Source organism: Copadichromis virginalis, linkage group LG3 (assembly GCF_057382275.1).
Source record: "Copadichromis virginalis isolate Kocher_CV1m ecotype Utaka linkage group LG3, C_Virginalis_male_GT1.1, whole genome shotgun sequence".
Lineage (NCBI taxonomy): Eukaryota > Metazoa > Chordata > Actinopteri > Cichliformes > Cichlidae > Copadichromis > Copadichromis virginalis.
In genome coordinates this window covers 14,664,695-14,681,408 of record NC_140620.1, presented here as the reverse complement: position 1 = coordinate 14,681,408, position 16,714 = coordinate 14,664,695, and the positions used below count along the sequence as shown (strand labels likewise).

Genomic DNA, 16,714 nt, shown 5'->3' with positions numbered 1-16,714 from the left:
AGGATAAAGACTTGAGACTTACTTGAGACTTGCAAAACAATGACTTGGTCCCACCTCTGGTACAAACTGAACTGGAATGTCTGACTGTTCGCTTTATGATTTCCATAAAGTTTCGAAAAAAAACAAAAACCTCTTCGGCCGCTCCCTTCTGCCGTATTTTGCGGCAAAATTCTCCACACCCACCGCCGCGCTATGAATTGTGGGATATATGGGACCACGAAGCGTACAACGGACCACGCATGATATTTGGGGAAATCGATTGTGCATTTGTAGTATGCATTTGAAGTACACTTCGAATTGGGACAGCCGTCGTCGCATGGCGGTGAGGTAACCGCACTTAAAATGCGTACTTCAAGTGTGCAGCCCCTGAATTGGGACACAGCCCCTGAATTGGGACACAGCCACTCACCCCCTCCTTCCTGGCTCACAGCTTTTTCTTCTTCTTGGTTGGCAACCAATGTTAAGGCGCATTACCGCCCCCTGGCTCACAGCTCAGTGGACATTTAGATGAGAAAATATGTATTTGACACATTCAAGAAAAAAAAATAAAAATAAAAATAAACAAAATAAATGTTTATATTTTGGTAGGAACTTGCTTTATTTTAAAAATGTTTTTGCTCATTTTTGCTCTATAAAATAGTTTATTTCTTTTAGAATCACTCATCTTAGCAGTAGGATTTACATGAAAAGAGAAACAAATTAAATTTGAGTGAAAATATACATTTTTGCAATGTCTGGTCAACTGACTCAGTGAATCAAATTACTCAAATTCGATTCGCTTTGGTGAGTGACTCATTCAATCTCGATTCAGTAAAAAGAATCTAATTTACCATCACTGGAATGGAAAGGACTGGAAAGGCGCTACTTTTGAATAACTCTCTCACGTGGTTACGTTGTGCAGCTGAGTCACGTGACAGCACAGCAACAAATCACAGCAGAGCCGGGGAAAGGGGGCGGAGCAAAGTGTCTGTGCAGGAGAGGAGTCGAGCAGAGAGAGCTGCTTTTTCATGAAACGGGAGTAAAGTAGTGAACTTACAGTAACATATACCACTACCAAAGTTTGGATCGATATCTGCATCGATCTGCACACCCTTGTCTCCTGGATCGTAGCTGAGATCAGCGTGAACCACGTGGGTCTCTGCTCACTGATCTGTTTCCTGTTTCTCTCGGTTTGTGGGCTCATCTAAAGGTAAGCACCGAGCTAACTTTAATGTGGGTTCCGTTTATGTTGAGTTTAGCTCTGTTGAGGATAATAGATTGCTTGGTATACACTGGAGTTAGACAGACTGTAGAATTTGTGATTGCTTGCTACATTATGAAATGGTGGTTGCTAGGGGGTAAGAATATATATAGAAAATTAGTCTTGGTATATGAACAAAAGGATGGGCTGCAGGGCAGGAGAACAGTCTACCCCCACCCCTAGGACAGGAAGCCACAGGTACAAGCATGGGGGAGGGCAACCCCAGGGTGAATAATAGAGATTAACAGACCACGTGACGTTCGCGTAGAGCTGGGCGATATAAGATTTTTTCATATCATGACATGTTTTTTTCATTTCAGGCGAAAACGATATCTAAGATAAGATAAGATAGAACTTTATTAATCCCTCGGGTGGGTTCCTCTGGGAAATTCGATTTCCAAAAAAGCACAGCACCGACAGAAGTTACAGAGTTATACACACACACATATATATAAATACAGAGACAATATAAATAAAATATACGAAGGGGATAAATAGAATAAATAGGAATAAAAATAAAAATACAAGTGAATTGCACATTTCAAGTATTGAGTCTATTGCACCGTTGACTATTTACAAAAGTATTGCACAAAAGGTATTGCACAGTGAGGTGAAGAGGCACTACAGCTTAGTTGTTCCCTCCTTTGTCCTCCTGTTTCCCCTCCCTCTCCCCTCCAGAGAGGAGTTAAACAGTCTGATGGCGTGTGGGACAAAGGAGTTTTTAAGTCTGTTAGTTCTTGTCTTTGGGAGAAGCAACCTGTCACTGAACAGACTCTTCTGGTTGTTAATGGCCGTGTGCAGAGGATGCCTGGCATTGTCCATAATGTCCATCAGTTTCTTTAATGTCCTTTTCTCTGCCACTGTCACCAGAGTGTCCAGCTTCATGCCGACCACAGAGCTAGCCCTCCTGATCAGTTTCTCCAGCCTGGATGAGTCCTATCTATCACGATATAAGCCAAATAACTATATTTGTAAGATTTAAATGTGCCGTTGCTCACAAGTAAAATTTGAAATAATCAGCAGCTTGTTTTTATTTATATATTTATTTCCCATAAGTTCATCCATTAAACGGACGCGAATGGATGGATGAAGTTCAACAGGGTAGATGTACTTAAGGAACATGAGACTTTTTCAGATAAATAAAGGCAAATATTGCAAACTACACAAAAGGCAGCCGCTAAAGCGTTTAAGTTTCAAAATAGAACAAACGAAACAGACTACTAAATTGTCAATTCCACTTAGAAACAAAATATTAATTCTAAAAATAAGTCTTAGTTTGTTTTACAGAAGAACAGACAAAACTGACTAACTTTTGTCAATATCAAATAAACTGAGAACTAAAAGGAAATTCTCAATCTCTCCTTGTTGTATAGCTTAGCTTTTCAAACAGTTTTAACAGTTACTTTAGTCTGACAAAAGCTGAATGACGAATTAGCGCTTCCAGTCAGAGACTGAGGCTACGTCCACACGTACACGGGTATTTTTGAAAACGGAGATTTTTCCATTTTCGTTTTAAAAAATAATCCCGTCCACTCATAAAGGCAGAAATGAAGGAAAACGCTGCTATGAACATGCCAAAGCAGCAGGTGGAGCTAGATTCCTAACCGTGCAGAAATGTTGGCCAATCAGATATCTAGAAGCCTCGGTGGGAAAAAGTAAACAAAGCTGGGGCATAGAAGCAGAACCGAGTCGTATGTGTGGAGGGACAGTAACTGTGTGTATATGTAAGCATTTAAACACTGCAGAGAGTAGAATTAACAGTAACAGTATTGTAGAAATTCATTTCACTGAAACAATAACGTGGCGCACAGTGTGACGCATGCACCAGTTTATTGTATTTCCAGACTTGCTTCCGGCACAATTTACAGTGCACGCTACTCTGTTTTTTGTCAGACTTGAAATAGCCGAAATACCTTCACACTACGGAACTTCTATGGCTCTTCCGTTTGGCAATCTCTCCGGCATTGGAACCATCATCTGTTTTCTCTTCGGTAACCTTCGGTCACGCTCGGTTGATTTTTCTAGTTGGCACACTCATTTCCTCCATTACCTGGGCGTTAATGTTGCATGCTGCTTCCCAAACAAATACAAATGTACGGCTTGGCACTTGTGCTGTACGTAACAAGTCATGCGACGTGACGCTGCGGCTGTGATTGGTTCGGCTCAGCGCTACTTAATTTGGATTGGCTGACCTCTTTTTTTTTTTTTTTTTAAGAGGACAAGAGCGGCGAGGTCTATCGCGATAGTTTAATTTCTCTATCGAGTAAAAGTTATATCGCGATACATATCGTTATCGTTCTATCGCCCAGCTCTTCTTTCCCGCATTGCATGCCGGGAACTCATGGCAAAACATTCCAAGTACCGCATCAAATGCAAGCATTTGTAGCACCGCAAAACGTTCATTCTCCGGTTCCAATAAATTCTTTCTTTTTCTTTGCCCCCCAAAAAAGGTATGTACAAAACGAAGGAGAACAATGTGACCTGAAGTTAATAAACTTCATGAGTGCATACACTCATGAAGTTTAGTAACTTAAGGCCACTGCAACATGCCCAGGTACGGTTTACCGACGGATGGTTACAGGACCTTGAAATGCACCGGACTGAGGCAATTTTCCCTCAGGATGACCAGGCATCGCGTGCTGGTGATTTAGCAAAACTCACCTGAGGAATCCTGCTTGACAACGCCACATTCTTATAGAAAATTTCAAAATTAGCTGCAACACACCTTGTGAGCTGGATTTGAAGTGGGTTTAATAAACACTTTACAATTTGAATGGAAACATGCCAGCCAACACAAGGATCATCTCGGAAATTCGGCCACCACCCTTATATCTTATATACACCATCACAGACACTCTCAAACAAAGAACATTCCACAGCACATCATGCATACCTAAAGGTTCAGTCCAGCTCATCCATGACCTTCTCCCACACTAAGAAACGTTATGACCACCCGTCACCTCCCTTAGAGCAGGATGTCTGGAGCTCTTCCAGTCTACGATGGGTCCACTGTGAGGGTGCAATAACATGGGCCCACTGGTGATAACATTCTATATGCATGCATACAACTGGTGAACACTAAAGTGAGGAAATAATATTACTATTACTAATGTGATATGATTTATAGGAAAGGAAATGTGCCACTGCAACATGCATAACAGCGCTGGTAAATACACACAGAAATTAACAACTACAAGATTAAGTCTGCATGGCCCACAAGCTCATGCGACCCTAGGATGTTGCTGTCATCTTCCTGCTCCTGGAAAAACATACATACATCTACCCTTTCCTTGTCTGCTTGGAATAGGTGCAATCTGCATATCAGTGTCAAGTCAGTGAACCATTTGTCCCCATTATCAGTCCAGTCAGTCCCCATTGCGATGTGGAGAAGCTCACTTTACGATCATTTTTCCAGCAACACTATTGTATAGCACTTTTAGTTCCAATCATGCAGGCCTGCTTAACGGACAGCAGACTCTCAAACAAAACTCTCAGTGTACTCCTCAAACATGAAAAGAAAAAAAAGAAAATACTACAAAATATAAAAATATGAAAGTCTAGTTTTAGGACTTGCCAAAGCATACTCATCTCCTTAAACTGATAAATCAAACCAAAACGTCTTGACAGGTTCCACTTGGTAAAAGAAAAATGTAGCTGCCAAATAAATCCCCAAAACATTCATCCACCAGCCACACACATTTCACACAACCCTAATGTCCTATTAGATAATAAGTTTATTCCCATGCAACCAGGTGTATGTCATGGTAAAGCATCCCTCACACATTTGAATTTGAATGTATTTATTTAAAAGGGACAGTGCAGTTTGACATAGTCCAAGTACAAAACATGAAACTGATGTAACGGACATAAGTTTATAGCTATTGCAAATTTTCAACAATTGTCCCTTGTTGGGCTTACAATCAAAATAAATACATTTTACCATAAAACATACATTTTCATAAAGCCAAAATACATCGTAAATACAACTACAATTAATAGACAATAAATAAAAATAAAATCATTAGTAAAATGACTACATCTCTGATTTCCCTCTAACCAAACTTTAACCTTCAATAGAAAGGATCTGATGTCTGTAATCAATTTGATTTTGGTTGGAAGTGGGCTCCACAGATTGCAAGCCTCTATGGAAAATGCCGTCTGACCAAATTTAGATCTGCGATATGATATCTTACAGTTTCCGTTCAATTTAAGAAAACACTGTTTCATCTTGTTCTCTCTATAAACTTCACAAGATGCTTGGTTGAACTTTCCCTCCTCTGAGGTAAACTTTTATTAAACTCTTAATAAACAGTCATGAGTCTCTGCTTCTCACCTTCCGGTGTTACACTCTCAAGACTCCGGGCGGAACACACAGGTAAATGCAATTCCGCTTGCTACATCCCTTTTCTTTTACAAAGACAATGAACTATTCATAAGTCTCTCTTTTTGTTTTACTGCATGCAGTTCCTCTACAGCCTGTCCCGCTATTGTTTTGTTGTATTCTCTTGAAATCTCCATTGCTCTACAAATATCTAGACATCTGTCTAATGTGAGGTTCTCTTCTCTGAGCAACCTTTCCCTCCAACTGGAGCTGTTCGTGCCACAGACGATCCTGTCTCTGATCAGTGAGTCTTTTAATTGTCCAAAGTTGCAGGTGCAATCAATATTTTCTCCTGGAGCCTGATTGCATGCAAAAAATCTGTATCTCTCGACAGTCTCATTAACTTTGGGATTATAGTGTTCATCAATTTTTCTCATCAGCTCACTTACTGTTACCCTTGCCTCAGCTGCCACCATGTTTCATCTTGTTCTCTCTAAACTTGCTCGGTTGAACTTTCCCTCCTCCGAGGTAAACTTTTATTAAACTCTTAATAAACAGTCATGAGTCTCTGCTTCTCACCTTCGGGTGTTACACTCTCAAGACTCCGGGCGGAACACACAGGTAAATGCAATTCCCCTTGCTACAAACACAAATGATTAAAACTCCTAAAACTAAGTAGATTATGTTTCTCTAAAATGTGACAATGATGCCAGGGCTGCACCATTTTGCATAAAATGAGAATCACAATTTTTTTGCTTAGAATTGAGATCACGATTCTCTCACGATTTTCTTTTCCAATATAAATATTTATTGCACTTACTCCGTAATTTCTTTGTGCCTGGGGGAGTTTGACGGGTATGGGGAAGTGCTGTATAAGGTTCCCGTTATTGATGTTTGGGTGGTTGACGGGGACTGATTTTCTCCTGTCACTTTCTTGGCCTTTACAGCTTCGTCATATTGCACTTTATGGTGACGTTTAAGGTGGTTATACAAATTCGTAGTGTTAGCTTGCGGTGCTGCTACTATGGCAAAACACAGCTTGCAAATGATATCTTTTTGACTCTCATCTTCTTTGAAACCAAAAACCTTCCACATGGAGGAACGAGAACCTTTTCTTGGAATTAATGTTACAGTGGGGTTGTCATTCTCACCACCATCAGAGCTTTTCCTCTGCACTCATTGTGGTTTCTCCCCTCCGGCAGTTTCTCTCACGTGCTCTTCGTTGTTTTTTCCCTTTCCAGCTGGCTTCTGTATCACGTGGTATAAGGCTCTGCCCTTGTCATGAAGAGTGAGCGCTTGTTTTCATGCAGATTATGTCCCGGAGCAAAACGCGGTACAATCGTCATCTTTTTTTTTTCTTTTCTTACATCATTGTCATTTGGAAATGAGATGGCACATAAGTATGAATTGAGATCGCGATTTTCTAACATTTAATTGTGCAGCCCTAAATGATGCCATCGGACAGATTTGACATAGGACACAGACCTTCAAAATAAAACAGGAAACATGAGACACAGACATGACAATACAAACTTGATAACATAAGACACTCGGCATGAAACACAAAGGGTGAGGAAACTTAAATACAGGGGAAGAAAATAAAAGGTAAATCTAATAACCAAATGAACTTCGCTGACCTAAAGAACTTAAACATAGAACTCAAAACACTGGTTCAAAAGACTCAGGAACGTGACAAATGCATAAATAACTGAGCTGCTGAAGCAGGTATATAGTGCTGAATTAACTCAAAACAATTCAGATTAGCCTTGACCGTCTTAGCAATCTTCTTTAGATGCTTGTCCAATTTAAGACGTAAATCAAAAATTATTCCTAAAAACTTCTCATCTTACTAAGTGAGTTGAACAAGATGATAAAATCAGAAACACAGGCTTAAAATACCATCTGGTATTCATTGCATTGCATGTGTGTGTATGTGTTAGTAGGATTAAAACACTCTGTGCTTATTAGGGCTGCCACGATTACGTTGACTAGTCACGATTACGTCGACTATCAAAAGCGTCGACGACTGATTTAATAGTCGACGCATCGTTTGAAGCTTTGTAAGATCACAAAAGACGCAGGAATAAGTAGTAGGATTTAAGAGTGTAATAACGGACTGAAACAGAAGATGGTAGCACTGCATGCACAAGGATGCTAGCTGCCGTTAAACCCCGAAGAAGAAGTAGCTCTGTCCCAGAATTCATAGCGCAGCCCAGGTCAGTTTTCAACAATGGTGGCAGCTAGTTGTAATATTACTCTTATTATTCTTTCTGTGTCACAAAATAAACGTTTAACATATTTTCAGAATGTAACTGTATAAACCTCAAATATCTGCTCAGTTTATCAAGACACCACATATTTTCAAAAGTGCTCCGACGTTTTCGGAGACGTCTGTTGCCCACTAGCTCGATAGCTAGCCGGGGTTCAAGGCTCACTAGAGCCCATGAGAGCACCGGACTCCCGGCAAATCGTTGTCAAACCCACCGCTGTCTTTCACTACTCAGGGGCCCGTTCTTCGTACCTCGCTAAGTAGGTTAGCTGGATTTGATTGTTGACGATTTCGCGTGATCTTGGATCGTTCGGTTCCCCGAAGCTCATCCGGGACTTGCTGTCATAGCAACAGAGCCGTAAGCGTAAACCTGCTCGGGAGCAGGTTTACTTTATGTAAACAGGATTAGATCGCGGCCACGCAGGTATGTCCGCTTCATTTATACGAAAGCAACAGCGATATTCCACCACAGTTTCACCATAAATAAATAACATCAATGTAACTAAAGACAATGCAGCACCTGATCCATTTATTGATTTCACACAGATACATACAGGACATTTCCTAAAAAAGGGAAATGTACTATTAACATTCTATTACATGTATGTGATTATTACAGATGTAATTCATATTTCAGAGTAGCAATTGCAAATTACTTTGTGTAATCAAGATGAGAGACCACGGCTATAAAAGCGAAGGTGGATTTGGGAAGCCTGTCGCAGTCCTGTCCGTATACGCGAGCCACCCATTGCGGAAGGTGCAAGATTGATAAGGAGAGTTTTCAGAATTCAGCGTATATTGCGGGACAGACAGGATCCTTTAGCTCAGCGCGACAGTGTGCTCATAGAGAGATATCGATTTTCCCGTGAGGATATTATTTACTTAACCAACTTGTTGACGAGGGGGTGCAGGACCACCACCTGTCTTTTTTTTGCTCTGCCCTTTTCTTGGTTGCTGTTATAAACAAACAGATTATTCCAGGGTCTCTTTCCAAGAGACGAAAAGCAATATAAGTGATAAATATTACCATTCTGTAGAATATTCTTATATTTCACTTTTACTTGTTCCCATGTTCTAGTGGGTCCTGTTGTGGCTCTAATGTGAAAGGGGATATAATATAACATATTATAATATAATGTAATATAATATTGGATAATATAGTGTAATATAATAAATCTACCCTACCGCCTACTGATGTTGGCCAGAGGGGCCGATGGCGCGATATGGCAGCCTGGCTTCTGTCAGTCTGCCCCAGGGCAGCTGTGGCTACAACTGTAGCTGCCTCCACCAGTGTGTGAATGTGAGAGTGACTGAATAGTGGCATTGTAAAGCGCTTTGGGTGCCTTGAAAAGCGCTATATCAATCCACTCCATTATTATTGTTATTATTAAATTACTTACGAGTTTAATTTGTCAGCAACTTTCTGCCAGCCCTCTCTCCTTGCTTTTGCAGCCTTTGCAGTGTTCCCTTGCGTTCTGATTAAACTCTGAAACTCCTGAAATCCCTCACTCAGGAGTTCTTGCTCTGCTGCTGAAAAATACCGAGCCGAGCGCGCTCCGTCGACATTTTCCCCGACCAATCAGAGGGTTGCCGATCAATGTTTCCACTATCGATGCGTAGCCCCTTTTACGACACCCAGTGATGTCACATTACTGCGTCCAGCTGTACTAATCGTCAACAGCAGGTGTGTTCGGGGAACCGGATTAGCGAGCTCACGGTTAGCGCGATGGTTTGGTCTTGGATGTGTCATTTGATCTTGGATGTAGTGAGCGACGTACGAAGAACGGGCCCCAGGTTAAACATATATAAGTCACTTAGATAACTTACAAATGTTATTGTTTGGCTTTTTTTTTAGTATTTTATTTGTTCCTGAGTAAATCGGTTTGGCTGAGATTAAAGTTATAGTTTTTACACAGCTGAATAAACGTCAAGCAGACAACTGATTATCAGAAGCATGAGATGCTCGAGAATATACTCTGGTGTCCCGTTATATTTTAGATAGCAAGGAGTTTATTAAACTTCACCGAAACAATCTGCAAATTTCATTAAAATGTAATAAACTATCATCTTGTCTTTATTTTTAGTTAGCACATACTTTAAACACTTAAAGCTGTAAGCTAATGATAGTTATATAAGAGCAGATGCATGCTGGTGCAATAAGCTGTATGTTTTACGTCCAATGGATGCATGATCTGATTAGTCGACTAATCGCAAAAATAATCGGTGACTAGTCGACTATCAAAATAATCATTTGTGGCAGCCCTAGTGCTTATGTATGTCGTTTTAATTACTGTCGCCTTTTTCTGAAACAAATCTGTTTACTACACCTTCTTGTTTCAGAAACACCTAAAGAGGAAAGTCTCTATTGTAGTCAGGCACAGCTAAATTCTGCTTGTGAGTTAACCTAGCAAACCACACCGTGTGTTGTTAACACCTTAAACATGTACCTCCTCATGCCACTTCCTCTATGATTTTTGACACCCCTATATGGTGTCACGGCGGGGTGCGCCGATGTGTGTGGAAACAGGACCCAAAAGCAGATGATGACGAGGAATTGTAATGATTAACAGAAAAGTGAACCTTTATTGCGATGACGGCAGGGAATGAACCAAGAGACCAAAACAAACAGGCAAAACACTAAGAAACAAAACACTATAAGGTACTAAGACCAAAAACTATAACTATAACTGAGGAGGAAATAAACAGGCTAAGACTATGACTAACGTGGAAATAACAGACGAAAACTAGACCTATGACTGAGGTGAGGTAAACAGACGAACCGACAATGGCATGAAGAAAACAAAAGGCTTAAATACAGACATGAGGTGATCAGGGGAAGTGGGGACACATGGGGGAACAGCTGACTGACATAAACCTAATGACAGGACCAGGAGAGGAAAGCTAAATACAATGAACAAAGAACACATGACACTGTCAGAATAAAACAGGAAACACTAAAACTAGACATGACAATACAAACTTAACAAACCTAATGCGTGATGAATAATACAAGAACCCAAAACATAGAAAATCAGAGGAACAATAAACAATAACAGCCCAAACTAAAGACAGATAGGAAAAGACACAAAACTAATCACATAACCAAATGAGACAAATACAAACATAAACTCAGAGCGCTGGGTCAGAGACCCAGCCTGTGACATATGGAGGACAACAAGAGCCACGCACATCAAAATAAAGAATTCTGTGCTTAAATAATGAATTGTAGAATAAATTCTCCATTTGTAAAATAATTCCACATTAACATAGTGAGTTTCGAAATGTTTTTTAAAGTCCTCATTACCATCCTAGCTCCCCTAGGATGGTAATGAGGTGCTTGAAATGTTGTAGGTGGCTGAGTTTATACTGCTACCATTAAGACTGATCAGGACTCCGTCTTGTGGATCTATGGAAGTCCATATATACAGGGTGTAGCATCCCCTGGGTAAAGGTGGTGATGTGCAGGGGGGGTCAGTGGTTTTTCCCTTTCAAGTTCTTGTAGGCAACTGATGACTTTCTTTTTGTAGTTGCTTCTGGGGTTTCACCTTGAAGCTTCATAGGTATTGTTGTCACTGAGGAGTTTAGTCATGTTTATTTGCTCTGCTTCTTTTTGTCAGGGATAAAATACAAATATATACTTTTTGTGTCCCAGCTGAGTAACAGGAGGAGAAGAGTCTGGTGGTGCAGCAGAGGAACAATTTCAGCCATTTGGACTCAGCTCAGCCACTACAGAGGAAACAATGACTTCAACACAAAAGGTAAGAAAAACATCACAGTTACACTGTTATTGAAACTGCGTGCACAGCTGGTTGGTTTTTAAAAACCTGTTAACAGCAGCTTTATCTTTTCCATCCTGGGCTCCTCCATATATACAGAATCTACATTCACAACCAAAAACCACAGAAGTTACAAGAAAATACAAAGATCATATTTTCTCTACACACATTGAAACAACAATATCATCAGTTGAACTCAAATTTTTTTCTGAAGTAAAAGAGTTTCTTTGATGATCAATATTTCTTCAATAATGTCATTTTCATTACAACTCTCATTGTAGCACATCATTGTAATGTGATACTATCACCAGAAGGTGGTGGTAACACACCTACAATGTGTTTTTTGACATGTCTGATTCCACCAATGGAGGGAGTTTCAGTTTGTTCCACGACTGCATTTCACTCACTGCCTCTGTTTGTATCTCTGTCACTGCAGGACCAACATGGAGCAAGAAGTCAGCGCTCTCAGGAGGCCGACAAACCTCACAGAAGAAAAGGAAAGAAAACCTACAGCTGTGATGAGTGTGGGAAGGATTTTACCCGGGCTGGACACTTAAAAAGACACCAACTCATCCACAGTGGAGTTAAACCTCACAGCTGTGACTTGTGTGGAAAGTCTTTTACCCTGGCTGGATATTTAAAAACACACCAACTCATCCACACTGGAGTTAAACCTTACAGCTGTGACTTGTGTGGAAAGTCTTTTACCTTGGCTGGACACTTAAAAAAACACCAACTCATCCACACTGGAGTTAAACCTTACAGCTGTGACTTGTGTGGAAAGTCTTTTACCTTGGCTGGACACTTAAAAAAACACCAACTCATCCACACTGGAGTTAAACCTTACAGCTGTGACTTGTGTGGGAAGGATTTTACCTGGGCTCTAAGCCTAAAAAAACACCAACTCATCCACAGTGGAGTTAAACCTTACAGCTGTGACTTGTGTGGAAAGTCTTTTACCCAGGCTGGAGACTTAAAAAGACACCAACTCATCCACACTGGAGTTAAACCTTACAGCTGTGAGTTGTGTGGGAAGGATTTTACCTGGGCTCAAAGCCTAAAAAAACACCAACTCAACCACAGTGGAGTTAAACCTCACAGCTGTGACTTGTGTGGAAAGTCTTTTACCCTGGCTGGATATTTAAAAACACACCAACTCATCCACACTGGAGTTAAACCTTACAGCTGTGACTTGTGTGGGAAGGATTTTACCTGGGCTCAAAGCCTAAAAAAACACCAACTCATCCACAGTGGAGTTAAACCTTACAGCTGTGACTTGTGTGGAGAGTCTTTTACCCACGCTGGAAGCTTAAAAACACACAAACTCATCCACAGTGGATTTAAACCTTACAGCTGTGAGTTGTGTGGAAAGTCTTTTACCCACGCTGGAAGCTTAAAAATCCACCAAATCATCCACAGTGGAGTTAAATCTTACAGCTGTGAGTTGTGTGGAAAGTCTTTTACCAAGGCTGGGGGCTTAAAAACTCACCAACTCATCCACAGTGGAGTTAAAGCGTACATCTGTGACTTGTGTGGAAAGTCTTTTACCCTGGCTCAAAACCTAAAAATACACCAAATCATCCACAGTGGAGTTAAAGCGTACAGCTGTGACTTGTGTGGAAAGTCTTTTACCCACGCTGGAAGCTTAAAAACACACAAAGTCATCCACAGTGGAGTTAAAGCGTACAACTGTGACCTGTGTGGAAAGTCTTTTACCCTGGCTCAAAACCTAAAAAGACACCAAATCATCCACAGTGGAGTTAAAGCGTACAACTGTGACCTGTGTGGAAAGTCTTTTACCCACGCTGGAAGCTTAAAAACACACAAACTCATCCACAGTGGATTTAAACCTTACAGCTGTGAGTTGTGTGGAAAGTCTTTTACCCAGGCTGGGGGCTTAAAAACTCACCAACTCATCCACAGTGGAGTTAAAGCATACATCTGTGACTTGTGTGGAAAGTCTTTTACCCTGGCTCAAAACCTAAAAACACACCAAATCATCCACAGTGGAGTTAAAGCGTACAGCTGTGACTTGTGTGGAAAGTCTTTTACCCTGGCTGATAACCTAAAAAAACACCAAGTCATCCACAGTGGAGTTAAACCTTACAGCTGTGACTTGTGTGGAAAGTCTTTTACCCACGCTGTAAACTTAAAAACACACCAACTCATCCACAGTGGAGTTAAACCTTACAGCTGTGAGTTGTGTGGAAAGCGTTTTACCCAGGCTGGGGGCTTAAAACGACACCACGTCATCCACAGTGGAGTTAAACCTTACAGCTGTGACTTGTGTGGAAAGTCTTTTACCCACGCTATAAACTTAAAAACACACCAACTCATCCACAGTGGAGTTAAACCTTACAGCTGTGAGTTGTGTGGAAAGTCTTTTACCCAGGCTGGGGGCTTAAAACGACACCACGTCATCCACAGTGGAGTTAAACCTTACAGCTGTGACTTGTGTGGAAAGTCTTTTACCCACGCTATAAACTTAAAAACACACCAACTCATCCACAGTGGAGTTAAACCTTACAGCTGTGACTTGTGTGGAAAGTCTTTTAAATCTCCACATCAGCTGAAAAAACACCAACAGATCCACACCAGAAAGTAACTCTACAAGTGCAGTTACTGTGAGGATGTCTTTAATTTTTTATCTTGTAATTTTAACCTGATTGTTTGGAACAAATATGATCAGTAAACTTATGGAGGAATTCCTCGACTTACAATGTCTTTGTTTAGAAGTGGAGCGAAGCACATGGATCCATTTCTCAACCCTGTCGTCACTGTGGTGGTGGGAAAGCATTTTTCTGTGATCTTTTTAGAAAGACTTCCAATCATCAACCACAACCACATAAAACCACATCAACATAGCCACACTGGAGACAAAATGAACTACTGCAAAGAATGCGGGAGAGGCTTCCACACACCAAGCACATTAAAAATACATGAACTCTTCCACAGTGGGGTCAAAAAGCACATCTGTGACCAGTGTGGGTCATCCTTCACCACTGAACATGAGCTCAATGAAAAAGCATAAGGGAATCCACACAGGAGAGACACCACACAAGTGCAGACACTGTGACAAAAGCTTCTCACAATCAGGTCATCGTAACAAACATGAACGTACACACATGGAAGTGAAATTCAGCTGTGACCAGTGTGACAAGAGCTTCAGGAATCTCAGTTCATACTCCGAACACAAACGATCCCACGCTGTAAATAAACTGTTTCACTGTTACCAATGTGCAAAAACCTTCACTTCATTATCTGCTCTGTGCAAACATCAGCCTGATCATGCAGGACTGAAATCACTGGATCACAATGAATCTGAAGAGAGAGAAAGATCCTCTTCTGGTTTCAGGCTCAGACTTAAAAACCTTGAGATCAGGCTCCACAGAGTTCAGATGGAATCTCCTGTAAAGAGTGTCAGCTGATGTCACACTTGGATCTGATGAGGTAGCTCTGATTTCTGGAGCTGCAGTGAATAATCCTGAATGCTACATTTAGGAAGCTGCATGTATAGATATGCATATCAAGTTTATTATTTTTCCTTTGAGGGATTTTAATTCTCTAAAATGTTATCCCTGTTACATTTTATTCTTTGTTTATTAGGACACAGTAGTGTTTAGTAGTTGTATTCATTTTATGTGTTACCTAAGTTAAATTTCAATCCTTCCTTCATATTTAATCTTTTGCTGAGGTAAAATCTTCTCTTAAATCATTTTCTCCCAAAACTACAAATGTTTTCACAGCAGTTGCTCTTAAAACCTCCAAAATGAACTAAATCTGTCCACCAGCTTTGAAACAACCCCTGCTGTGACTTTATGTCCAGAAAAAAAGAAACTCAAGCTGAACTAGTTTTGGGCTGTACTTCCATGTAATGCCAGTTTGTACCAGAAGATGAAGCAGTGAGTCAGTGTAACCTTTATTCAATTAGGCAAAGACCACATTCATATTCACAGTGGCAGCAAAGAAATGTTGAAAGTTAAAAACAGCAGCACACATCAGGACCATTGTAAAGATCACAGGTGACTACTTTTACTTAATTCAAATTCCTTCAAATTTTGGCTCCTCCTTTCACTTTAGTGTATTTACTGTATCCTTGAAGTCCACATGTTGTTTTTTAATGACTTCATTTTGATCCACATGTTCTGCAGCTGTTTTCCTGTTGATTTGACGTTTGTATTATGAAATCTTGATAATGTTAAAGCATTAGTTATATTTGATGAACTCTGTGTAAAGTTTGTCTTATTAAACAGTTTGTTGTGAAAATGAAGAAATGGTCTCAGAACAAGTAGTTTGAGCCATGATTTCAGATTCAAACTAATTTAACTGTTTTCAGTGGTACATGTGGAGGTTTATCAGAGGAGGCGACTTGGCTGTTCTCCACTCACACAGAACAGGGTTCCTGCAGCTCATTAAAAACTAGAGATGGCACGATACCACTTTTTTATGTCCGATACCGATATCATAAATTTGGATATCTGCCGATACCGATATGAATCCGATATAGTGTTTTTTAATCAACAAAACTGTTTTTTAAAATATCTTGCTGCATTTTGCAAGTCTGCAAGTTCATACTCAAGTTTAAAACAACAACTACACTAAAGCTATTCTGTTATACCTGTATACAAAAAAAATATTTCTTAGTTCAGCAATACTGATCAATCTAATAAACTTAAACCTACACCATCCTCCCTACTCTGGTATTTTAAAGAGTACTTAGCGTAAATATTAAGCAACCTACAGTGGGGCAAAAAAGTATTTAGTCAGCCACCGATTGTGCAAGTTCCCCCACTTAAAATGATGACAGAGGTCAGTAATTTGCACCAGAGGTACACTTCAACTGTGAGAGACAGAATGTGAAAAAAAAATCCATGAATCCACATGGTAGGATTTGTAAAGAATTTATTCGTAAATTAGGGTGGAAAATAAGTATTTGGTCACCTCAAACAAGGAAAATCTCTGGCTCTCACAGACCTGTAACGTCTTCTGTAAGAAGCTTTTCTGTCCCCCACTCGTTACCTGTATGAATGGCACCTGTTTGAACTCATCATCTGTATAAAAGACACCTGTCCACAGCCTCAAACAGTCAGACTCCAAACTCCGCCATG

At 40.4% G+C, this 16,714-nt stretch overlaps 2 protein-coding genes across 2 annotated transcripts in view; both read left to right on the top strand.

The window, feature by feature from the left end:
* LOC146712974 (butyrophilin-like protein 2) overlaps window positions 1-16,714 on the top strand; it is a 285,791-nt gene that overhangs the window by 137,684 nt on the left and 131,393 nt on the right. The gene's annotated exons all lie outside the window — the stretch shown is intronic.
* On the top strand, window positions 11,235-16,264 carry LOC146712979 (uncharacterized). Its single transcript, XM_085446045.1, has 2 exons — window positions 11,235-11,588; window positions 12,043-16,264. Exons 1-2 carry the CDS (start codon window positions 11,571-11,573, stop codon window positions 14,209-14,211), a joined length of 2,187 nt encoding a protein of 728 aa, XP_085302171.1. The 5' UTR covers window positions 11,235-11,570; the 3' UTR covers window positions 14,212-16,264.